The sequence below is a fragment of the Lampetra planeri genome, chromosome 31 (assembly GCF_965212315.1).
Source record: "Lampetra planeri chromosome 31, kcLamPlan1.2.h2, whole genome shotgun sequence".
Classification (NCBI taxonomy): domain Eukaryota; kingdom Metazoa; phylum Chordata; class Hyperoartia; order Petromyzontiformes; family Petromyzontidae; genus Lampetra; species Lampetra planeri.
Window position 1 is genome coordinate 3,047,885 of NC_136137.1, and position 26,685 is coordinate 3,074,569.

Sequence of the window (26,685 nt, forward strand, 5' to 3'; positions counted from 1 at the left end):
GGGTGGGGCTGGGTGGGTAAAGTCACGTAGGTAAATAATAAAAATAATAAATCACTTATTTTATTTATATTATTATTTCTATAATTCGTATTATTTATTTTTTAACCTCTTAGGTTTTTCGGTAAAGTCACGTAGGTAACAAAAATAATATAAATAATAATAGAAATAAAATAAGTGATTTATTAAAAAAAATAAGTCACGTAGGTAAAACAAATTATAGAAATAATAATAAAAATAAAATAAAAATAATATAAATAATAATATAAATAAAAGAAGTTATTTTTTTTTACAAATCACTTATTTTATTTCTATTATTATTTTTATTATTTTTAATTTTATTTCTATTATTTCTATTACCTACGAGACTTTACCGAAAAAACCTAAGAGTATAATTCCCACAAAATAAACAAACGAAACCATCACCCCCACTCGCCTCACCCCCCCACCACCCCTCCCCGGTGGGAGGAGTTGGTATCGCCCAATGGCCGCGCTCAGTTGGGATTGAAGGCGCGCACTCGCCGTCACTCGCAATCTCGCCTTTCTTGTCGGGAGCTTTTCTCTTTTCTCAAGTGTCGCCGTATCCGCACGTCGTCGTTATCAGGGAGTCGTCGTCGCCGCCGACGCAAAGGTGCTCGGTTTTTTTTGCCCTCGAATCGCGGCTTGCGAAGGCGCCTTCGACGCTGTTTACGGCGCGGACCTGCGATGCCGAGGCCTGTTCTATCCGAGCAGGCCTCTGCCGTACTTGCGTGTTAAACGTCGCCTACGTTGGCACTCGTTTTGTGGTGTCATGTGCGAGGTCGTTCAAACGATTTTGGTTTTGCGTGTGTGTCCATGTTTGATGTTTACACAGAGGGGATGTCATGTCGTGTGAGGTTGTGAAGGCTTTCAGGGTCGCGGTGTGAGTAGAGGTTGTTTTCTGTTGGTGCGGCCCGAATCCCAGGCTTCGTGAACTCCCAGGGCACAGGGCAGTGTTGTTAATCGCTAATATAGTTTCTCTCATTGTTGCTATTTCTATTTTTGTCTTGTTGTTGTCATCTCGAAGTTGCTTGCGAAGCAAGTGGCCATCGCCATATCGGTTGTTAATGTTTTTTTGTCATCGTTAGCAATTTGCATCGCTGTCGCGATCGTTTTGGATAATGTGTTGTCATTTTGTGGCTATCGTAGTCTTTGTGGTTGAAGACGTCTCATTTATCATTTGTCATCGTGGTGTTTATTGTTATCGACGTCTTTATGGTTATCGTCAGCATTGTCGTTATCGTGAAAGTTGTCTGGTATCGTGATGTTGTCGTCTTTGTTCGTGTTGTGATTGTTTATCCGGTCTCAGTTGTGATCGATAACGTCACAGTTATTGTCATTATCGTGGTTGTAGTTATCTGTGGTATAATCGTCCATCGTAATTATAGTTGTGATAACCTTGCAGTTATTGTCGTTATAGTGCTTGTTATATTTGGTGTAGTTTTTTATCGTTGTAATTACCATTGTGTCCTTTTCTTTTCGTTGACGTTATTGAGTCGGCTCTCCTTACACTTGTGGTCACTAATTTCTAAGGCTTCAGGTGTTGTAGTTCTATTTATAGTTGCTATTGATTCGTGGTTTTCACTTGTGGTTGTTTTCGTTGTTGCCATAATGTTGCTACTTGTTGATCCCATTATTGTTGTTGATTTTAGAATTGTCACTCAGCCAACGAGCCATCATTTCGGTTGTTTCTAAGTTGGCATTGTTATATAGTTGTCTTCGTCTTCATTGTTGAGTTGTCATCATGTTTGTCCGGCTTGTAATTGATATTATTGCAGTAGTAGATGTTGTACTCGTCAGTGTCGTAGAACCTTGATAGTCCCTGTCATTGATTGTTGAGTTGTGATTGTCACTGGTAATCTTCACCTGAGTTGTTGAGTTGTCGTTGCTCTGGTGGCTGTTGTTAGGTCTCGGAAGGATTAGTTACTATCTTGATTTTAAGCTTTCGTGACTGCAGGAATCCAGTGGATTAGTTACTGTTAAGAGTTTCGCTCAGCCAGAGTTGAACCAAAGGAAGTGAAACCTGAAGTGATTGTTTAGATTATGTAGGGTGCTTCAATGGAGCTTTTCCGCGAAGTGTACCTCAATACGAAAAGGATTACTCTAGAGTTATAAATTCAATTTGCAGAGTAAATCCGTAATTGTCCAGACTGAATTTGCACATTACAAAACGTACGTATTTAGTGCATTAAATTATGCTCAGCAGCAGCGCCGTGATCGTTATCACATGCATGCAGAAACACCGAGAGGACGTGCGTTGGAGAAGGTCTAATTTGCCAAAAAGGAAAAGAGAGAGGCAATATTTGACGGTACAGTATTCTCAAGACGGGCTTAAAATACATTTGACTCGAGACATCACCTTTCCTTTTTTGTTATTTGTGACTGAGCACTTTGGATTGCTCACACGAGTGTGCACCACGTATTCCCAGGTCTAAAATAGTGTTTGGGGGGGTTCGTTGTGTCTGACTTGACGCACGTGGAACGTTGAGGGAAAAGCTGACATTGCAGCAGCTATAATGACCTGGTCGCTTGTCGACTTGGCAGAGCCATTTCAAGTGCCTGACATTATTTCCCTTGTGTAGGAAATAACCCCAAAGTGGATGTTGATCGTAAATATAAAGACTGTACAGATAACATGTTGTTGACACGATGCACTTGTACAGCTTTCCTGAAAAGAAAGTATTACATTTTTTTTTGCTCAAACCACATTGGAATGTATTTGTCGTAAATATATCTGGAAACTATAAATTAAGCTTCGGAATATAGGTGTCATGTAAACGTTTCTTTAAAAAAATGTAAACAAAGGGTAAACAACATCGATTTTAAAAATAAAAATCTACAAAAATAAATTGTAGTCGTATTTCAATGGGTGGCAGATGTGTGCAGGATGGCAGAGTAAATATTACCAAGACAGACATTGGAGTGTTACCCAAGGCTTGGCAACCGAGGAAAAAGACGCTGACCTGAATATCAAGAAGGCAGTGATGGTGAGATGTGGTGGCCATCAAGAACAATGGGTGTGATGACTTCCTCATCTTGGCCATGGCATATGCTATATTGTTATTCTCATTTGTTGTGTTTATATCGTATTTTGTCTGAAATCACTTCCCGAGTAATAATCTCAAATTCCCCTTTGTTCTGTTGCCTTGTGATGTACTGTATGAGGGTCGTAGTATAAATAATTATGAAAATGATGAATTCAAATACCATGCACAAGCCCCTGTGAGACATTATTGCGATCAATTAATTCATGATGATACCAAGAAATAGCTTCAGTCGCCCTTACATCATCCTGAGACATGTTTCCTCCCTCCAGACGTCCCTCTTGCACGGTGCACCTCTTTGCGATGTCCCTGAAGCCACGAGCCGTAGACTTCACCGAGACGTGGAACAAGCTGCTGACCACCATCCGCGGCGTCATCACCCTTGGCCATGTCGAGCGTATCACATGGAACGACAGATTTTCGTATCCTTGGCTTAAGAGAGCTCCGTGCTGGTTGTACCTTCTCTCTATCGCGCTCCCGTTTGTTGGTTAACCTGTGTATATGAGCCAGACTGCCCATTGAAGACAGGTGGTAGCCCACTTTAGGATATGGGTTAAGATAGCTTTAAAAAAACACTTTCAAAATGTTAAGCTGATATTTGGTAATTGACAGATGAATGAAGTTTTATATTTGGGACCCATTGTTCATTCTTGAGCCAATGTCTGATTTACATATCATAGATTCTCAAGAATTACGCAATGTATTTACATATATAAAAGTATGATTTACTTATACTGTACTTCAGAGGAATTGATACATGATCATAGACAATTCTATTCTAATTTGTTACAAAATCAGCTCATGTGTAGGTGCCAGGGAGATGATTAACATTGAAAGATTGTGACGGCTTGGGGAGAACCTCATCCAACAGTGGAATGTTCATGACCGATGATCATGATTATTTCACAAGTGTTAAGTACATAAACACAGTAGCCTTGCTTACATATTGTCACCTAATTGATGTAATCGGATAGAGCCATTTTGTATTATCATTAAACAAAATCGGACAACAGTGTGCCTCCGCAGTGGGGTAGCCGCACTCTGAATGAAAAATAAAACCACATACAGAACCTGCAGAAAGTATCATGAAATTGATTGGGACACACTTGAGCAGCATGCATCTTCTAAGCGGCCTCTCACTTTCATTGCATGCTGCGTTTTTCTTTGACGGCCACTGCCAGCGATGTGTATGCCCTGTGTGTGGCATACCCGGAGCCCTTGGGAGATCGGCTCTACTCTGAAACCAGGGCCTTCCTGGAGGAGCACGTGCAAATACTCCACAAGGTAATCTCCGTGACAGAACAAAGACTAATCCCAGCCTTGTTACATGGTTCCTACTTGGAATGCCCTCTGTGCAAACATATTAATGGTATGAGTTGAGTTTCTCCCCCCCCTCCCTTAATTATTTTAGCTCATAACAGCAGAAAACATCTCCAGTAGTAGATGACCCTGGGCAAAGGCATTTTATGGCAAATGTATTGGTGAAACTCTAGTCTCAAGCACAGTTTCGTTTTTCAGTTATTCTCGTATTGAATATTGTCTGGAATGTATTGTCTTTGAATTTTGTATTTGCTCTGTAATCACTCCCTTACTGAGTAATTCTCGCAAAAAACCCACTCGTTTTGGTTCTTTGAGATGCACTGCATAGCCAGTTGTTACATATCATGTTAAGGGCAACTCAAGCGCAAATCTAATATTAGCATGGCTTATTTTTATAGTTATTGATTACTTGAGACCATTTAATTTGTATTTATATTCTTGGATAAACAAGTGATTTGTTATTTAGTTCTGGTAAATGAGTCTAGATGGTTTGTTTTAATGTTATTTTATTGTTTATGTTTGTTATTAACCACTTAAGTGTTTCCATCATCTCTGCTTGCTGTTGACAGAAAGTGGTGGATTCAGAGGAGAGGATACTTATAATGTACCATGGATATTGGGAGGAATACAGCAAGGGCTCGGATTACATGGACTGCTTATACAGGTCGGAATTATGAGGTTTTCTTGACAACACTGGGGCAGCTTGTGATGCAGTGTAATGGTTGAATACCATAAATACCACTTTTCACAACTTGGTAATTCCCTTTTAACTGCGAATGAGCTTTATATGACTGTACAGTGAATTACAGGGCAATGTCACACATCCAACTGTCAGATATTCGCCTTGACCAACTAATCACCCACACCCAGTGTAATATTTGTGCATGGTGTGACATCATATCACATGTCTACAAATCTGACCTTTTCCCATAGAGATGTGTATAATTAATCTTGCCTTTTCCCCCAAAGAGATGTATACTTAATCTTGCTGATGTTCATTTTCTTCTAAAGTACATTAAAGCATATTTCCATGTTTAAATCATATTACATTACATTTTTTATACAGTTACAAAAATGTTGACATACCCAACATTTTTACATATTTGCCTCTACCATCCGTGGAGAGTCAGATTCTGGACATACTGCATTATGCTTATTATATTTAACCAAGATAATAGACCTTGGTATGTTTCTTTTTAGAAGGTTGTCTGGCTCAAATAAATAATTATTCTGAACAAACTGAGCGGTATTTAAAACTATTTTCAGTTTATTATGCAGAGAATGTGTTAGTGTAACTTTAAGTTTGAAGAGCCAGCCAATTTTGTAGACTTGCTTATGAAAATACTCTCCATTCATATTTTATGATATTTCACTGGCATCGCTTACTACTAGCAAAATAAGAAGCCTCTTACAGCAACCATGTGTACAATGCAGCATGTGCTATAATTGAAGCCCATACTGCAGTTATTTACTGGCAATGTCATCACATAATTGAGCCATTCTGGGGAATCTGGTGAACATGTTCTTGCATCTCGGCTCTGTAATTGCAACGATGTCTACAGTTTTGCTAATCCCTGCTGGTTAATTCCTGGGCACCAGTTCTCAAAAGCAAACACTTGTGCCATGGAGTAGTGCAAACTGCCACTCATCACTAATGGTTCCTCCATAGTTACCTTGGAGATCCATAAGAGCCCACATTAAAACCCAGATTTCTTGATAATGATTATGATTCGACTGAACTGACCAGCACATAACCAAATCACACGGTATGCGTATGATCTTTGTCAGATCTTGGAAGCTCAGCTCGGTTGAGCCTGCGTAGTGGTTGGATTGGCAACTACAATTCAAAGCAAAAAATATTATAATTGCAGGGTTACTATTGTCTGTACTATGCTCCTACATTCTTCTTTACGAAGCTTCTACATCTATTCTCCATACCTTCGCCAGCCTGTATTGCAAAGGGTGGTGGTGAATGGTCAATAACTCCCACAACGTGCACTGCTTTGGGAGATCCTCATCCAGCAGTAGATTAACCAAACAACTGTACATGCAATGGCCACAATGCCCTCAGAGCCAAACCAAATTGCCGAAATAAGGCAAAAGTTAGTGGCAGGTCATTAAGCATGCACTTATCAATACAGTAAAACCCTAGCTCGACAGATGTCGCACTTAGCTGGACCGGGTTGCCTAATTATTAAAAGCATCTATAATGTATAATAAATGCAATTTTTAAATGAAAAATAATACAGTTATTGACATACTATAGACGGTGGAATATGCTATTTAATATATAACGCAAAATTAATTATCTAGAACGTGTTGTAGTGTGTATAATGCGTCAAATATTTAGTTAATTGTGTCCCTAATGCATTGACGGCGATACACACCTGCTCTTGCACTGGCTCATGCAGGTACCTGAACACGCAGTTCATCAAGAAGAGTAAGCTGAGCGAGGCCGATATCCAGTATGGGTACGGCATGGACAGCAGCGAGCAGCTCATGGAGATTGGAGAGGTCAGTGACCACTGGGGCGATGTGTTGGTGGGAATTTACGCATTGTGCATTGTCGCGCGAGCTGGTGATGGCACGGTGGCCAGTGGTGCACGCAATTGTGGTCGGATGAGTTGGTGGTGTCTCAGTGGCAGTCGTGCATGTGTGTGGTTGGTTGAGCTTATACTAAAAAATAAAATTTAAATTAATAAAAGTAAAATAAAAATAAAAAATCACGACGTTTCGGAGGCAACACAAGCTTCCGTGTTCAGGTGGAACCGTCATAGCACGATTGCTGTATCAAGTAAAAAAAAATTCCAAGAGACCCGACCTTGTATATATCGGGTCTCTTGGAATTTCTCTTTACTTGATACAGCAATCGTGCTGTGACGGTTCCACCTGAAGACGGAAGCTTGTGTTGCCTCCGAAACGTCGTGATTTTTCATTTTACTTTTATTAATTTAAATTTTATTTTTTACCTACGTGACTTTACCGAAAAACCTAAGAGTATGAATCCTTGCAGTCACGAAAGCTTCAAATTTAAAATGAGCTTATACTAGTGCGCCAGATATGGTTTTGGATCTTTTGAATAATTTTAGCCTCTGATTGTGATGCTACGTGAATAATATGTGTTTTCTGGTTTTAAAATGCAAGAATGACGTGACAACTGCACGCTGTAGTTTAGCAGTTTCAGAATCTTTATTTAGACTGGAGGAATACGATGAGCTGCGAAGCTCTTTTTCACGGATGTATGTCCAGTACGGATGGGTCAGTACATATTACCAAACACCCACTCCCTTGCCCCAGAGTACCACAGTACTGCTTCTTCACCCCCCATCTGTCAGTATTTGTCGTCATGCTAATACAAGAGTGCAGCACGATTGTTTATATGCTTATGTCTTAAATTTAAGTGTCATACCAAATTCATATTTTATGTAGTAAAACGCCCAGTATGCAGATTATTTTGAGCACTGTGTATACCTAAAGCAATTATTCAAGGCAGATAATGATCAAAATGATTAAATAAAGGTGCAAATGAGGAGATGAAAAACTCAATTTGGGAATGGAAACTAAAATTGTAATGTTTTTGAAGGAGAAATATTTCATTTTGTGTATATTTGTTAGAGCAATCATTTATAATCAATGTGGTTATATTAGGGAACCAATAAATTAACATGTTAGAGGCCAGCCAACCACATGAGTATGTGGCATTTATATAAAAATTATCATGGAAATTAATAAAGCTTTTATAAAGATGGTACCACAACACTGGGATTGGTTGAACGGTGATGCAATGGATAGGGCATTACATTTTGACCCTGGCGACCAGTTTCACGGTACAATCCCAGCCATGGCTGACATCTGGCAAATGTTTTTTGCGGAAACATTCGGTATTCTTTCATAAACCCGCATTGACTAGCACGGTGAAATATGATCAAATAACTCTGGTGACATCCAGCAGTGTATTAACACAGGTCTGTATAATATAGTTTTAGAAATCAAATGTAAGGAGCTGTCTTTTAATAGTGAAGTGTCGCACAGGTTCCATCAGTGGGTGATCTAGCACCTTCATGTCTGGGTTGTTTCATTTGTTTCTCTTTGTTTTTAATTAATAGTTGGCGCTGGACATCTGGCGGAGATTGATGATCGAGCCACTGGAGGGAAGTCTGGTCAGGGTACTGCTGAAAGAAATAAAAAAGTACGTGTTCATTGTTTTTGTAATGTTTAATGTATATGTGAAACATGCATCATCCTTATTTTCGATTGCAAGTTTTTACCTTGAATGGTCACTGTGCTTATGTAGTTCTCAATACGCTCTTTTTTTTATTCCAGTGATCGATCTGGAGAAAATCCCAATCAGAAAGTAATCCACGGGGTTATCAACTCTTTTGTTCATGTTGAACAGTACAAGAAGAAGTTTCCGCTAAAAGTAAGAACATTAATCACCCTTGTCTCTGCTTTGTGTGGCATTAGCACTGATTAGCACACATGCGTTTCCTTGACAAAGAAGCCCTGGATTGCATGGGACACGTCGCTCCCATTGCCTTTGGGTCATCTTGGCCCAGCCTCCTTCGCAAAAGAGGTTTTGCATCTCAAAGGCACATGCTGGTGAAACAGGGCTTTGTTTTGATTTATTGTTTGTTTCGCAGAATTTGTGAATAATTTGTCCAACAAAGCAGAACATCATTGCTTGCTTTCGTGCATCATATATAACTCTTATTTCCTAAGGCCTCCTCGGATTTAAGTGAAAGGTAAATATAAAAAAAAACTTTACATATTAGTCAATACCACTGCCTCAAAAAGGAACATGAAATAATAGGTGCCGTTTTGGGAAATAATAGGAGAAATTTCGATTTAAAGCTTTCGTGACTGCAGGGATTCATCTTCTTGGTTCTTTCGGTAAAGTCACGTAGAAGGGAAGTAATAAAATAATAAAAATAAAACATTTTATTATGTTTTATTTTTATTATTTTATTACTTCCCTTCTACGTGACTTTACCGAAAGAACCAAGAAAATAGGAGAAATGTTTGCCTATTATATAGGTTTTCTTTCAAGGCAGAGTATTGACAAATGTTCACTTTTTTTTCTATTTGTGCCTGTGCACCACGGCCAATGCTCTTAGCTCATAATTTGGTAAATACTACACATCCAATTGCTGCAATATATGTAAGGTAATGACCAACTCGTTTCTATTTTAGACATTCGTTGTAGCATTTAATTCACTCTTAACGATCACATCTGTTAAAGCAATTTTACCATTGGAGCAGACTAACTTGGCATTGGGCACTTTATACACTGATGAACAATCCTTTCCATGTAACAGCACACTGTCTGCACCATAAATAGTGAACAAGCACGCATTTAGGGTGCCTTACCCCTTTCAGAGCCTATGACCAAATGACATGGCGAAGCCTTCATTCAGCAGTGGATTGACAAAAGGGCTGTACATGCACAAGTCATTTTGAGCATGCAGATACTTAAGTATGAGATATGCATTGATGTTTGTACTTGGTCTGTGTGTGTTGGTCACCCTTCCAGTTTTACCAGGACGTGTTTGAGAGCGCGTTTTTGGTGGAGACTGGAGAGTATTTTAAGCAAGAGGCATCCCGACTGCTCCAGACCTGCAACTGCTCACAGTACATGCAGCAGGTACAGCATGCATAGGGAGAAAAAGTACGGGTCGGTGCTGCATGCAAAAATGTGTGCACTTGACGAATCTTGCACCTTGCTTTTATTACATAATTCCGTGTCAGTCATGGGGATTGTTTGACCATACTTCATCATGCTGGTCAGTGCCAGTTGGTGAACTGGGTGGAGGGAGGGTGAGGTGACTGGGACCAGTTCAGATAGCACTCTTCACGATTAGCTGTGGCCAGGAATCTTAACTCATCAGGTACATAGTGAGGTCCATGAGCCACAGCACCGCAACTTCCCTTTGCATTGTTCTAAATCGTAGTGTATTGATTGCATTTGATTTATTGACACATGGGGATTGTTTTGCATATGAAGGGTGTCTGTATTTGCCTTATTGATTGATTCTCTCAATTTCACCTCTGCTAATTTCCTCCATAAATTCCCCCAGCAGCAACATTGGGAATCCAAGTTGTTATCATACCCATCCAAACTGTCGTCACACGCAACCATCGTCCGTACGTCTCACCTCATCAGCCGTGCATTGCATGTGTGTTTATCGGTGGCCCCGTGTAGGTGCTGGGCAGGCTGAAGGACGAGGAGGTGCGATGCCGCAAGTACCTGCACCCTAGCTCCTACAGCAAGGTGATCAGCGAGTGCCAGCAGCGCATGGTGGCCGACCACCTGCAGTTCCTGCACAGCGAGTGCCAGACCATCGTGCGGCAGGAGCTCCGTGACGGTGAGGGCCATTTTTAAGATGGTGTCGACTGACGCCCATCGGTTGTCACATAAACTTTTGATTTAAACAATTATTTGGTGGCACAGTGACTAGCAGTGGTCACAACCACATATATAAAAAATAAACACATTCATCAATCACCACTGCCTTAAGAAAAAGTATATGATGACCCTTTAGGCAACGGCCCTGCTTGACAGCACATAGAGAGTCCACTCCGCCTCTGGCCTCTCTCTGTGCTGCGATGACGAGACATTGCTCGAAACATTGCCTATTATCTGCTTTTTGTTTAAGGCCACAGTGTTATTGACAAATGTGTAAAAAAAAATATTAGGTGGCTGTGCAAGCGGTTATCGTGGTCAGAGCACCGTGCCAGCAACACTGAGGTTCTGGGATGCAATTTTGGTTTCAATCACCTATGATTAAATTTGGTTCTCAAGTTTATTAATTAATTGGCTTAAAACATTATACAGTCGTTACACCCCCTTGTTGGATTGTGCAGAGTTTTGATATGCAGTTTATTCGATTAACACTAATTTTTAAAAATAAATTATTATGGTTTCAGTCTGGTCACCAATGAATGCACAACATATCCGTAATAATAACTGTGCTTTCCCTCATGCCCTGCTATACACAAGCTGGAATCTGAATAAATTCAGTAAAAAAAACCCATAATGAAACCATAAACTCATGATACTTAAAAACCTGCGTTTAATCATTGCTACTTGGATTCGATTTCAACCAATGCCTGCTCAGTGCCCTAAACCCCTGAGCCATGCAGATACCTCTTGCCATTACATCCTGCAACATAATTATTTCCGTGAACGCCATGCGTAGTTCACACGCTATGTACAGCGCTTCGTTTAGACAAAAAGTAGTCTGGTGTGGCGCGACTGCTCTCGGAGGTGTCTGGTTGACTCGTACCATTGGCGGTACGCGCTGTCCGTGTTTTGCTCGGCACAGATATGGCGAACATGTACACGCTGCTACGGACGGTGCCGCAGGCGCTTCAGCACATGGTCACAGAGCAGCAGGAGCACATCCGCCAGGAAGGACTCAAGGCCATCAGCAACCTCTCCCACGAGAACGTGAGTGGTGTCACTTTCCTATACATCACCCTGATAAGGCAACGATTCCCTATAACCACATAGACTGTTGTGACAAGTGCTGTTAGCTTGCATCTTAAGGCCATCATGGCAAGCGAGGGAGCAGTGTGGGCAGCACCACACCTGGCCGTCTCCTGTCACACCATTACTGATGGTTACACACTGCACCTGGTACTTATTTAAGGCTGAGTCCACCTTTCGGAGGCGCAGGATTGATTCAGATATTCGCCACTGATATTGGCCGCTGCTGGGAAATAAACTTGAGTTTCTGGGTTTTTAGCGAAGCATGCTAACCACTACACCACTGCTCCCCATACCTCCTAATAAATCCTCCACACTAACAGACCCTATAACACCTGTAATGCAAGCTACACTCCCCAAGACATTTATCATTTGCAAGCTGGATCCTTGGACTTGGGTGAGAGTTTCAGATTTGGAATCACCAGCCCATTCTGGCTTGATATGGAGCTCTCTTAGCCATGTCTGAATGTTAGTTCCAACCCGAGAATTATCCTAGGTAATTGACCTAAACCATTTTATTAGCCTAGTATTTGGCTCTAACCAATTTTGTGTCCTTGTGTTTTAGGACATGTGTAACAATAGACATGTAGCCATAGCCTGAACCCAATCTCATACGTCATTAACCACACGTTTAAATCCCCATCTTTGGTACATAAGGAGTGTGAATTGTTATCTCTTATGGTGTGCAAGTTGGACGATTACAAATTATCTTCTCTACATACATACTGAACTGCACTTGACCTCATTTTACCCCCCTTTGTAGCTTGCAACTTGTTTTCAAGGACAAACCATAAAAGAGAGTTTCATGGTTACCCATTTTATACATGCATATCATTGAGACTAATTTATCTCTATCAACTATATGTGTACATGTTCAGCCATTTGCCAATCGACTACTGGATGATGGGCTCCACATGCTATGCAGGGCATGAGGGTTATTTGACCATACTTCACTACACTGGCCAGTGCGGGTCAGTGATCGCAGGGTGCATAGACATGGGAGCATAGCAGTACAACACAATAATTAAATTTGTTGCATTGCCGTCTGCTGCCCATTGTGTATCCACTACAAATGACCTTTACGAGATTACATGACAAGTTATCGCTTTGCAGCTCCGATTTAAAATATCCCAGCGTTGTTTTCTATGAAAATGAACGTGGCCTTGCACTGTGACCAAACCTTCCCTCTGCTCACTCTCACTCGGCCCGCACAGATGCCAACACAGTTTGTCGAGTCGGTTCTGGAAGTGCACAGCAAGTATGTGCAGCTCATCACGAGTGTCCTCAGTGGAGATCAGCAGTTCATGAGCGCACTCGACAAGGTGAGTTTCAGCAGTGTGCCGTGTGCAACGCGTTCATTCAAACATTGCCACGGGAGAGCAAACGTTCTTTGTCTGACTGATCGAATTAATTCATTGATTGTGTAATATCACAAAGGTCGACAAAGGCTTATGTGTTGTATTCACACAGGCCTGCTCGGCTGTCGTAAACTACAGAGAACCGAAATCGCTTTGCAAGTCACCAGAACTGGTATGTGGTCTGTGTGTAATATTCCTCTTGTTATTTTTATTTGCAATTGACTGGTAAACTGATATTGGTATATACATAAACTTGGGACCGATGATCAAATGACCCGGAATGCGCCGATCCCGTCAGATCTTTGAAGCCAAAAGCAGCGTTGAAACTAGCTGGTGCTAGGATGGGCCACCACCATGCACAAATAGGTTGTTGTAGACTACTGTGGGGCGATGTGGTGGGCAGCAGAGGACCGTGCATAAAAATATATTGTACTGTATTCTATGTGCTTCCATTTCCATGCTGCCCACCTACACCAACCTGCTCTGACCAGCGTGGTGAAGCATGGTCAAAAGAACCTTCACGATCCACACGACGTGAGGATGCGCTCATCCAGCAGTGGATTGACTAAAGGGCTCTATATGGACATGATACAGTTACACTTAATGACTCTTTAACCTCTTACACCTCAGTAGCATAATTAATTAGTGGGAGACTACCTACAATCATCAATCTCAAAGCCATGCTACTTATGCTACCCGGATACATTAATGTTGAAGGCATGTTAATTGGTCGATTATATGTGATATAATTCTGATAATTAAACGAGCCTTCCTATATGTTGATTAATGTACGGTGTTATTACCAGTAATTTGTCATGACATGGACATCAATACTAGGCTGTAAGCCAATGCTGATACTAGATTTGAAGCTTTCGTGACTGCAAGGATTCAAATTGCTTGATACAGCAATTTTGCTGTGACGGTTTCACCTGAAGACGGAAGCTTGTGTTGCCTCCGAAACATCGTGATTTATTTTATTTGTTTTCTTTTTTAACCTACGCGACTTTACCGAAAAAACCAAAGATTACCAATGCTGATAATTGGAGGCACGTGTGGGTGTAATGAGTGCCGTGGGGTGGAATGTTCACTCTTGTGTACCAATATGAATCGTGTCTGTGCAGTTGGCGAAGTACTGCGACGGAATGCTGAAGAAGACAGCCAAGGGCATGACCGAGAACGAGGTTGATGACAAACTCTCCAACTCCATCGTCGTCTTTAAGTACATTGATGACAAGGACGTCTTCCAGAAGGCAAGTCCCTTCAAATGCATGCTCATTTCACGGAAGGCTGAATTCTCGCCACCGTGAGACCTCTGACACATTTGTTCTTCAGTGAAAAGTAAGAGGAAATAATTGGAAATCCCTAAGCCTGGGAAGCCTAAGAGTTTGTAGAATACTACGGGAGTATATCTCTTTGAATACTTTGGCAATTTTTATTGATTTATTTTATCTTGCTGGAGAAAACTTGAGTGACAGGAGAAATTTACATATAAGAGAGGGGAGCATTCGAATGCCAAAGGTTTCAAAACCTGTTTGTTGTACTACCTTCTGTAGGCACCACCCCATCATGCAGATGTGTATTCTAAATATAAGCTTTATTTAATGTGGATGAGGAATGTTAATGTAGATGTTTTTTTCTCATTAGTTTTATGCCAGAATGTTGGCCAAGAGGTTAATCCACGGGCTTTCCATGTCGATGGATTCAGAAGAGTCCATGATCAACAAACTGAAGGTAAAACATGTGCATAGTTCTCTCATATCACAATCCATATTTCCTACCACGATAGTGTTTCAAATATGGATTTGCATGAAGGTATTGATCTTAGAGAAGGTTATGAGAACTGTCAAGACAGTCACCAGAAACCACTTGGGAGGCTTGGGTCTGAGGATTGAGTGACTTTTTAATGGGTGAATCTCAATCCGTGAGTGGGATTTTTTTTCTTTGCCAGCATTGCTTTGAGATTGAGTGTTAAAGGCACTTTCTTAACGGTGAGGAAACTACTTGACTGGCTGACAATGTTCTTTTATTAATTCATTACGGCAGCATTATTTCCTGCAGGATTGACTACCGTATTCAGAGAAGGGCAATGCTAAAATAAAAACTTTCAACCTGTAGAGAAACTTCGTTATGTGACTACCCAGAACACCTCAAATGTATCTACACTGTGTTAACTGCAGAAGAGCTCTCCTCTTACTGGTTTCAAAACTTATTTTGAATATTTTGCAGAAATATAATTTTTCAAATCTTTAATATTTTAGATTTTTCTCTGAAGATGGCTGAGACTAATAAGTCGAGCAATTATTGTGGCTGTGGGGCTGCGTGGTGGCGAGATGTTATCTCCCTTGCCTGATATGCAGGAGGTTGTGGGTTTGATCCAGACCCTGATGCCTGTATATTTGGAGTTTGCATGTTCTCCCCGTGGTCACGTGGATTTTACCTCCGCGCTCTCTGGTTTTTCCCTCCACATTTAGAAACATTGGATTAGATTATTTGGCTGCTGTTAAGTCCCACATATAAGCTACTTGGTTGAGCTTTCATTTGTTTCCAGATCGCTTCTGAAAAACAGCTTATAACTCAGTGGGCTTTACTTGGTAAATAAAACAGTTTTATCATTTAGATACATTTGTGAATTGTTTGCTTACCTGGGGCCAAGCCACAATTTTCAAAGCTGATTTGGGGGTTTGTAGCTCCTAACAAAGTAGAGTGAGGTGAGAGGAAAGAGGTGGGAGAGTACATGGAGGAGAGATGATATTAATAGGAGAAGTCACAGTGCACTTAGAGGGGAGTCGATCGATGTGAGATGGTGCAAGTAGGAGAGCATTTGGGAGGCGAGTTAGAAGTTTAAAGGGAGAAGTAGGGGAGAGCAATGAGGGGAATAGAGTACATTGAGATGGGAAAGGTGAGTTAGTGTGAAGGAGAGGAGTAATGACCTGAGGGGGAGGGGGGGGTGAGGTAGAAGAGTTTGAGGAGGGGAGGAGGGAAATGTATGAGTGTCGGGCTGTGTGCGTGAGCAGCAGGCATGCGGGTACGAGTTCACAAGCAAGCTGCACCGCATGTACACAGACATGAGTCTGAGTGCCGACCTCAACAACAAATTCGGCAACTTCATCAAGGAGCAGGAGACACCCATCGATCTTGGCGTCGGCTTCCAGATATACGTGCTGCAGGTGGCTGCCTTTTCATATGTATTTTTATTTATTCGTTGCTAGCATTATTATTCGAGGTGTTAACGATGCGTCAGTTGTTCAGTTACTATTGATTGTAAACCTCACGGTACGTGCATAGAGTTGCATGTATAAGAGTTGATGTGTTTTAATTCCTTATGTTCTATGCAAAGGGTTCATATGACGCCTGCAACCATGAGTGCCCACTTTATTCATCACAATGTTAAAAAAGTCACCGATTCTTGAATCAAATTGCAATGCTAAAATGGGGCAATTAATTGCAAATCATTACACCTCTTATTATTATTATGCAAGGATAAATTTCGATTTAAAGCTTTCGTGACTGCAGGGATTCATCTTCTTGGTTCTTTCGGTACAGTCACGTAGAAGGGAATTAATAAAATAATAAAGATAAACTATCAAATTCTCACGACGTTTCGATTGCAACACAAATTTTCTTGCTGTGGTTTTCACACCTGATGATGATTGCTTGTGTTGCAATCGAAACGTCGTGAGAATTTTATTGTTTTATTTTTATTACTTTATTATTTCCCTTCTACGTGACTTTACCAAAAGAGCCAAGACTATGCAAAGATAGTTACCTCCCCAAAGAAAGGCAATGGGTCGAGATTGAATGTTAGAGATGCCTCCCAAGCTTTTGACTTAATGCTTGCAACAGCTTAACATTGCAATGCGGTGTGTGTGGTGTCACAGGCGGGCGCGTGGCCACTGTCCCAGCTTCCTTCCACGCCATTCGTCATCCCCCAGGAGCTGGAGAAGTGCGTGCGGATGGTGCGTAGACACACACCCGTCAAATTACCCACACTTAAACATAAATCTGCATGATAAATGTAAAGCATAAAAGGTACGAAGTAATAAATCGCGCTAAAATACCTGTCTTTTTCGCAGTTTGAAATTTTCTACAATGATAGCTTCAATGGCAGGAAACTGACCTGGCTGCATTACCTTTGCACAGGTGAGTGTGCTGCATCATGACCATCAAATTTCAACCTCTTTCATGTGTTTTATTCATCTCAGTTGAACTCTCCGCATTCAGTGAAGTGCATAACGCTGTTTTCTTCTCTTTTAGAACACTGCACACCATCGTAATAAAAAATGTGACACATCGTCGGTGTTTATCTGACATCTTTCAAAAGCCAATTACACCACCTTTTTTGCAGGTGGTTGAGAAGCTTATTGTCACTAAATTGCCAAAGGTCAAATAAACAGATTAGGCAAAATGACAAAAATGTGCATTCTTTGGAACCATCAAACTTGCTTGACTCTAAACCCAGTTTAATCTCAGGTTGTCGTCTGGATTTAAAACCAGGAGCTCAGCGTTCGTAGCTCAGCAAGATCTATTCAGGTTATCTTTTTTATCACCAGTCATTGTTGATTGGGCTGGGATCATTGGACGTGGATTAATCACGGATGGCTAAAACTCAGATTAGAACCCAGAACATGAGCAGTGCAAGCTCTAACCTCTGAGCCACTCGGCCACCTTCAGCAACATCCTAAGCTGCGCTTAGCTCAGCAGTGATGATCCACCGTCTAACCTGGGTGAACGTGCATTTGCTGGAGGCCCCACCCTCAAGTGGTTGTCCACCTGCAGGTGAAATGAAGATGAACTACCTTCCCAAGCCGTACGTGGCGACGGTCACCACCTACCAGATGGGCGTGCTGCTGGCATTCAACGGTGCCGAGCAGGTGACGTACCGAGAGCTTGAGTACAGCACGCAACTCAACGAGCGCGAGCTGGTCAAGACCATCCGCTCGCTCATCGACGTAAAGCTCGTCAACAGCAGCGGCAAGGAGGTGAGCACATTTGCTCGTATCTGCCAGTCCCTTACACCAGCTGTTGCTGAGACCCTCATCCATGCCTTCGTCACATCCAGACTTCACTACCGCAATTCTCACTTCTATGGTTTTCCAAATTTCTCCAAACTCCAGATGATCCAAAATGTCCCAGCCAGACTTGTGGACTGAAACAAATCCAGGTGGCTCCTCCGGAAACAGTCGAATGGATATCAAATCTCAACATCAGTTTGTTGGAATCTGCTGCAATCCCCAAACATTTCATCCGATAGAAAGAGACGATTGTAAATGATTCTACATCACCACAATGCCCTGATCCCTCCACTGGCTTTCAATTAAGTGTCCATAAATTAATTCCTTAAACACAATGACTGCTGCATGTGTAATGATATCCTGTTACTTATGCCTGAGTTTGTATGCACATGTACGAACAATAATTTTACTTTTGTGGGCGGTGGAGCGGTGGTGCAGTTACGTTGTTCATAGTGCTATAAATCCAATAGCATGAGTTACATTTACAGCCACGACTAACATCAGTGGCGAGTGATATCTGAACCGGTCCCGGACCACCCAGTTAACTAACCCGCACTGACCAACGTGGTGGAATGCGAATGAGCAACCCCCGTGACCGACAAAAGTGTGGGGAGGCACTCATCCAGCAGTGGATTGACAGATCTTCTAAAGGTTATGTTACAAGTTTATGGCTGTGTTTGGATGCTCTTGTTTTGAAGACTTTAATTTTTCCAACAGGATGAGATAACACCAGAGTGCATATTCTCCCTAAACATGGAGTTCAGCAGCAAGAGGACAAAGTTTAAAATCACCTCGGCCATGCAGAAAGACACTCCCCAGGTAGGGTTTTGCATTGCCATGTATATTTAGCATTCTCCTTTTGATTGCGGAAGTCTATTCACTCGAACACCACAGTAGGTTTGTATTTCGATGGGTGTGAGCCAGTGGCCTCTTCGCATACAGTGTACATTTTGCTGAATATTTTTTTTACAACACCTTTAAGATAATAGGCATTTAACAATTCACCCCTCCAACAATTGAAATAATTATCATTATTTGGTATTGGGATTGACATTTTTTCGTCTTGTTTTTAACATGTCATTTGTATTCTACTTTGTTATTTCTAACATCGTAAATAAGTGATTATCACATACACTATGGTGCGATGTACATATAATAGTACGAGATATTTACCCGATGAGTCTGCATTGCTTAATGCCTACTGTTTGATATCCTCTTAAATTTTAAAGCCCTGTTGTAAGAATTAAATTATGGTGATGGCTTTGACAGTGGTATTGATGTTATGTTTGCTTTTGTACGCTGGTGTGCGCACGTGTGCAAACACACACACGTGGACGCACGCATGTCCACTCCGTTGCGTGGATACCCCAACCCCCTGAAACCACACGTGACCCCCACAGCAGGAGGTTGAGCAGACCCGCAGTGCCGTGGACGAGGATCGTAAGATGTACCTGAAGGCGGCCATCGTCCGAATTATGAAGTCACGCAAAGTGCTCAAGCACAATGCCCTCATCCAGGAGGTGCGTGTTATTGTTCATCATCATTATTATTATTTAAGTTATTGTGGTGGTGATATTATTATATTCCTATCCCAGAATGCACCCGATCTCATCAGAACTCTATAGCTAAGCATGCTTGAGCCTGGATAGTGTTGGGTAAGCGACTACCTTGCATTAGAGGTTGTCATAGTGCTGCTTGGGCTATGGAGTGGGTAGAATAGGGTAGTGCAGCACAATCCATTAATGTACTTTACAACGATGCTCCCACTTCGACGCTCGCCACCTTCAACCCAAACTCGCCAGTATAAAGTGAGGTCAAAATAACTCCTGCTACCTGCAAAGCATGGGGAGTCCTTGATCCATCAGTGGATTGACAAAGGGCTGTAAAGTAAGTTGCTAATATCACCACCGTTTGGACAAGCCTCGCATAACACCATAATATATAATATTGCACTGGCCTGATATCTTAAGCAGGACCCTCCTGAGAGCGTCTGAGACTCGCCTGGCAAAACGAAGTAACGGTGAACAGAGTCTTTTAAATGTTATTGTGCAATCGTGTGTCTTCTGTCTCCCTGCCTGTCTCCAGGTGATAAGTCAATCGAGAGCACGGTTCATACCCAGCGTGAGCATGATCAAGAAATGCATCGAAGACCTCATCGACAAGCAGTACATTGAACGTAACCAGAATTCCACGGACGAGTACAACTACGTGGCCTAAGCGACAGGCTGGCCAGCTGGCCGAGGACGGACGGACGGACAGGCAAGCAAGGAAGCGAGCGAGCAACACGCCATATACGAACGCACGCAACAGGCTGGGGAAGGTACGGGGCTCGGCCCCCCCCCCACTCTGCTCCTCCATCCCATCCTCCCAGCTTGTTTTAAACGCAAGCAGATAACGCGCAAGCAATCACGCAGTCCACATCCTCCCAAGCCTAATTGAAAGTTAAGTGGGTAAAATGTGCGCATCAAAAAGTATGCGAATGGATCGCTTTGGAGTAATACGCTCGCAAATATGGGGTATTTTGTCCAAAAGGAAGCGTTGGTTTTCTTAATTCACTATTTCTACGTTTGCACTGGTTCTATTGAGAATTTGTGTTTATCTTACAGAGTGTTGTGTGTCCCGGTGTGTTGGGCCTGAGGTTTCGGGAGGTTCACCGTATTTGCTTTAATTCTGCCTGCTTGACCCACCGACTGGGGATTCTTGATACAGGAGAAAGTTTCAACTTTGCTGTGAGCGTTGAGTTGCCTGTACCACCAGTGCAGGGCATTTCTTTTCATTAAGGTCATGATTTTACAAGCGTTTTCTTTGACGTTGCCCTGCCAAAATCCCTGAAACACTGCTGACTGCTTTTCCTGCATTTCTATGAAAGCATTGAAATCACATCGATGTTTGAAGGTGTTGAAAGCACTTAAAACAAGTCCATTACTGTAATGCTATCAAAAACGTTCTAAAAGCGCACGGAATAAATACGTTATTTAAAATTTTTATTTGCTTCAATGCCTTTTGTTTGACGCTCCAGTGAATGCCACAATGTCAAATTCACATCTTGTTAGAGTAACATTTGATTTGATTACCACCATCGTTAGGTTACAACTCACTTCTGCAAGCGTTTACAAAGATTGGTTTCATGCTGCAGTGACAAAACAAAGCACATGTTTAAACGAGTGTCTTGAAACTGCACTGCCATTTCTAAAGGGTCCTTATGGCTTCCATCTGAGTATAATTTAGACTTTAACATAAATGCTTTGGGTGTAAAAAGCTAACTTGTTTATATTCCCGATCCAGCCTTAAACTATTCATGCAAGTGCATTCGACAAAAAGCAGCAATGTCCCACTAACCTTTTATTGTCAAGTCATGAGTCGTCTTAACACGTAAATGCGTTGAGGTTAAAATGAAAATGTCACTTGAACAGGGATGCACGGAATTTCAGTATCCACCTGGGTGTTAAATAGAGTTAGCGATCCTATCGTCCTTGCTTTGGCAGAAAATCTATTTGCACGTTTCCAGAAATGTAACTTACGAATGATCCAAGTTGGGAATTTAATTTTTTTAAAAAGATCTTTGCCAGTTTAAAAGTGCCGAATTTGCGTTCACCTGTAAACGTTTGCTTCACCTGTAAGCGCGTCAACGCGGCCACACTTTCACTCTCTTGTTGGTAAACGTTCAGTTTAACCGATGTGCACGTGGAAGTGTGTTTGAAGTGACAATATGTTTCCTTTCGTCGCTCAATAAACACACGTGTAGGAATTTTACTCATGTATTTTTTCCCTTCTTTCAAAATGCTCATTAAATGTCCTTTGCTTTGTCTGATCAGTGGCGTAGCATTCAGATTAAAAAAATTCAGTCGTGCGTAATTGATTGGCAACTTGTAATTTCCAATTTTTTTGTAACTTCATGGTGTTTACTTTTGTACAAAACTAAAAAAAAAACACGAAAAAAATCTATAAATGTTCGTCTCAGGTTTTTCACTCATCCACCTAAGCAGGCACGTGTTATGCTTTTCTGATATTACAGCAGTTACATTTTTAATTTGTTTAGGTTCTTTTGTTTTTTTTTCCTGCCTGCGCACCCCTGACACATTGGGTGGCGTATGTTTATGTAAAATAAAATTGTGTACAGACTCGACACACGAGCTCCTGTCATGAGCCTATGAATGCCTGCCCATGGTGGTGTAAACTGCATGTGGGACGTTTCTTTGATGGGTGGTTGACAGGCCTGAGTAGGTGGGTGGGTGTTTGGCCTAAAAATAATGCGATTTCAGAAATGGGTGTGTTTTGCCGGATTATTATATTTGAAATGTATAATAACTCATGATAACCGTAATGTTAATAAAAACGAAAAATAAACATTTCGTGGATACCAGCCTTGCATATATTCACTGCTTGTGTTGTGCAATGTTTCCCATTATATCCTTTTTGTCTTCCCCCCCATCATATCCTTTGTGTGGATTGAGCAGTGGCATTGGTCTTTAACCCCCCTCACTCCTAAATTGATCAACTCTCACTGAGAAACATGGTGAAATATGGTCAAACAACCCCAATGGCCAACACTGCATTGGAGACCTTCAATCAGCGAATTGTGGAATTGGTGAAGTGTCCACGGGTGTATACACATATTTTGTGCTTGTGTCGCAAAACTTAGCACGTTTCATGTTGAGGTCAAATTGGGACTAACCTGTTTGTGATCAGAATGATGGGACTGCATGGGCAAAAAGATCGTGTTTCAGCAGAGCACATGTCTGGGCGACAGGTGGACAAATTCGAAGCGTTCAACAAAGACGGACGGTGTCAGCTCCAGATGGTGTCGGCACACACCCTCCGTGTGTGGCACCTGCTAATCTGACACTTGCTGCGCTCAATCAAACACACTCGGGATCGTTACTCGGGAAGGAGCAGGAAGCTATAAAATGCCCCCCGTTGCTTCAAATACAAAAGTGGAAATGAATGTTGAGAACGTGTGCAGTGTGGAGCTGATGTTTAGAGAGAATGTGGATTGTATTATGGGTATCTCCGTTCTGCTCGTTACCCAGTATGTATCGTCATCTTGTTGTCTATCTGAACCGATGCCGAACCTCGCCCTAACCATTGAAGCAAGACGGCCACTGCATTGCACGCTTTCAGATGCGCTCCTGCAGCCATCTGGAACGCTGTTCCGATATTAGGAAGCCACTGGAGCTATGCACATTTAAATCATCTAGATTGAAAACTCATTGTTTAGAACTGCTTTTTGTGTTTAGTTTGTTGTCCTTCCCCCGCACCTCCGATTAGCACACTTGGCTACGTACGGTGCGAAACAAGTACAACATACACCCCCTCGATGATGAAGCAATGCCACTTATTTTGGGCTTTTCTATAACATTGGTAACATTGACCTCCAAGTTAAATTTACAATAATGTACTGACTAATTTAATTATTTGAACGTGCCAAAGCTGATATTACTGATAAAAGTGTACATAACAAAATAATGTTTCAGCTCATGGGCCCTTCTTTAGAGAACCACTGATAAGATTATCTTGTTCTTTCGTGGAAATGACGTGACCTTCATGACCAGGTAAAAAAAGATTAATTGGGGGTGAGCGGGTGTCACTGGTTAACGCAGCGTGGTGCGAGCCGGAAAATCTGCGTTTGATTCCATAACCAACGTGAGCGGCAACTAATTTCTCAACCGATCCTGAAAACCCCTCCTCGTCACCATCCCCACTGATGTGTATGGTGAAGTATGGTCAAACAACTCGCGTCACTGACGTGGCATGGGGAGGCCTTCATCTGGCAGCGGATTGACAAAGGAACGCATACCGAAGCTCATTTTTAAACACGAGCGTTATTCAAGGGAGACCTCGGGTTTAAAAAGTGTAGAATAATTTAACGTGTACTTCACTGTGCTTCTCTGCACACGTGTTATGTTATTGTTCCATGTGCTTTGTCAGTACCTATGTTTTTGATCGTATCGAAAAGCAGGCATTAATGTACTTCTTGAAATGTTGCCATTTAGACTTTCCCGCTCAGAGGACATATGCAAGCGAGAAGCAGCACAGGGACGATGGCAGTGGTCGAGATCAAAGATTCGCAGCCAAAGTTCAGAGCCACCTGAGAATCCGTCCACCATGTGGACATTGAGGGAAGCTATTCAGCTCGTGCAGTGGCTGGATGGATCGCTGAATCGTGTGGCCATGAGAGCTTGAGGCATCCAGCAGTGGATAAACCAAGGCCGATTATCGTGTATATATAAAGCAGTGTGACATGACATGATGCAAGTGTGTAACTAGCTTTTACCAACTAGGCAGTACGCCACAACCGATGGACATTATATGTTTCTGGGGTTGTTTTAAATGTTGTATATTGTGCGAATTTGCCGCATTCACTGCAAATGTTATGTGTATATATCTCAAGCGTGTCTTTATAAAATCGATTATAAAGAGCGTGTTTTCGTGCCTAAAAGGGGCCGGAATTTGCATCAGAAAGCCAGCGGGAGGACAAAGCTGCAGGCTAAATGATGCAACGTTTAAAACCGCGTGAGCTCAGCTCAACTGGCAGTGCGTGCAATTTACCACTCTGGATATCTTATCTCTCTTAAGTGTCCACCCTCAGACAAGCTTCCTTTCATTATCAATTGTCTCCTAATCCACGAGCCTTGTCAGGACACCACGTTGCCGAAGGCTGCGTTTAGACGATGTACTCTACGGTGTAGGATTATCCTAAATGTCGTTCCCGCTCTCTGCCTCACTGCTTTGCAATCGGCGATGTCCCAAAATAAAATCGTGTCCAGCATTGATAGGGGAAGCAGCTTGTATCACGTGGCTAAGCAGTGCACTGTGTTTTGCATTTTATTGTACGAATGAGGAATAAGTGCGTAACATATGAAAACTTGATTTTCAAGCCTTGTCAGCAGATACACGTCTATTGTTGATGTTCGGCATGTCGTGAATAACCTCTACCTCGCGATGTGATGAACTCGATAACAAACTCGCCCATTGTTTCACATGCCGCGATGGGAGATCAAATGGGAAACTTCTAGGACCGTAAATTATTTTTGTAATTTTTACCAAGGCCCACTGAGCTATATCGCCCATTCTTAGAAGCCATCTGGCCACACATGACAGCTCAACGAAGTGGCTTATGATGTGCACATTTATCGCAGCCAAATATTCTAAATGCACGTTGATTCTAAATGTGGAGGGAAAAGCCGGAGGACCCGGAGAAAAATCCACGCGACCACGGGGAGAGAGAGAGAGAGACGCCGCAAACACCAAATATACAGCAGCAGGCGCCAGGGTCAGGATTGAACCTTTGACCTCCTGCATACCAGGCGAAGTAGTTAACATCTCATAGCCACCGTGATGATGATGATGAGAGATACATGCAGACTCAAAATATACAGCAGGCGCCAGGGTCGGTATTGAACCCATGCCCTCCTGCATACCAGGCGAGGTAGTTAACATCTCATAGCCACCGTGATGATGATGATGAGAGATACATGCAGACTCCAATAATATCCAGCAGGCCTCAGGGTCGGGATTGAACCCATGACCCATGCATACCAGGCGAGGTAGTTAACATCTCATAGCCACCGTGATGATGATGATGAGAGAAAAACCCGTGAGCGTGCCTGGAACCACACTCAGAGCCGGCTCAAGTGAAGCACGCTGACTTTGAGCCGGATCACTTGAGCCAGGGCGAAGCCTGTGCCAGTTCGCTAGCCATTACACCACGGCGGTTTTGTATAGGTACAGTATATGTATAATAATGCATAGTAGAACTACAGTGGTTAAGAGAATGCGTCCCGATTTTATACCATTTGCGCGCACAAAAGTGGAAGGATATTGGTAGCAGGGCAATAGAAAAAAGCATGTGGCTAGATGCAGTGGTAAACGATCGACAAGAACAGGGAATGAGATTGAACGTTGCAGTGATATTGGCGTCTTCTTGTTCTCGTTGAGTATGGCAACTGAATGGCACGCCGACGTCCCATCGCCAACTAACACGCCGAGGCGAAGCTGAACAAGACGACACACAACGAGAAACCTCCCAATGGGACGGTCTCAAAACTTCTACCTCATTAAAAGAGGACCCTACATTAACAGCAGCAGCAGCAGCAACAACAACAACAAACATCCCTCGGTTAATATTCTCTGCGAAATATCAACCAATTGGCAATTTGATGGTCTCTTGGGGGTGTGTGGCAGAGGTTGGGGGGGGGGGGGCGACGATTTCCCTGAGAGGAAGACACAAACATTGTTGAAATGTGTCCGCTCCCTTCGAAGCTCGCGAGCTGATGAAAGGGACAGATGATGACGGTGGTGGTGGTGGTGGAGGACGAGAAGAGAAGAGTTACGTGCGCATACAGGGATTTGGAAATTATATAACTAAGTGTGGGGAGGTCTTGGGGGCGTTGGGGTGGTTAAGCCTGCTCTCTCATAAGCTTCTAATCTGATTGCAAATTTATCCCAAA

At 42.3% G+C, this 26,685-nt stretch overlaps 1 protein-coding gene across 2 annotated transcripts; it reads left to right on the forward strand.

Moving 5' to 3' along the window:
* Positions 1 to 456: 456 nt before the first annotated feature.
* On the forward strand, positions 457 to 22,598 carry CUL2 (cullin 2). Of its 2 annotated transcripts, none has more exons than XM_078609012.1 (21): positions 457 to 628; positions 3,332 to 3,481; positions 4,241 to 4,343; positions 4,949 to 5,043; positions 6,791 to 6,893; positions 8,486 to 8,568; positions 8,703 to 8,799; positions 9,910 to 10,020; positions 10,579 to 10,741; positions 11,702 to 11,826; positions 13,080 to 13,187; positions 13,336 to 13,395; positions 14,345 to 14,473; positions 14,868 to 14,954; positions 16,238 to 16,390; positions 17,102 to 17,179; positions 17,297 to 17,363; positions 18,000 to 18,202; positions 18,953 to 19,054; positions 19,636 to 19,755; positions 20,321 to 22,598. In XM_078609012.1, the coding sequence occupies exons 2-21, from the start codon at positions 3,363 to 3,365 to the stop codon at positions 20,450 to 20,452; spliced, it is 2,238 nt and encodes a 745-aa protein (XP_078465138.1). In that variant the 5' UTR covers positions 457 to 628; positions 3,332 to 3,362; the 3' UTR covers positions 20,453 to 22,598. The 2 variants fall into 2 exon arrangements, with proteins under 2 accessions (XP_078465138.1, XP_078465137.1); XM_078609011.1 differs by lacking the exon at positions 457 to 628 and adding an exon at positions 2,304 to 2,324.
* Positions 22,599 to 26,685: the final 4,087 nt, after the last annotated feature.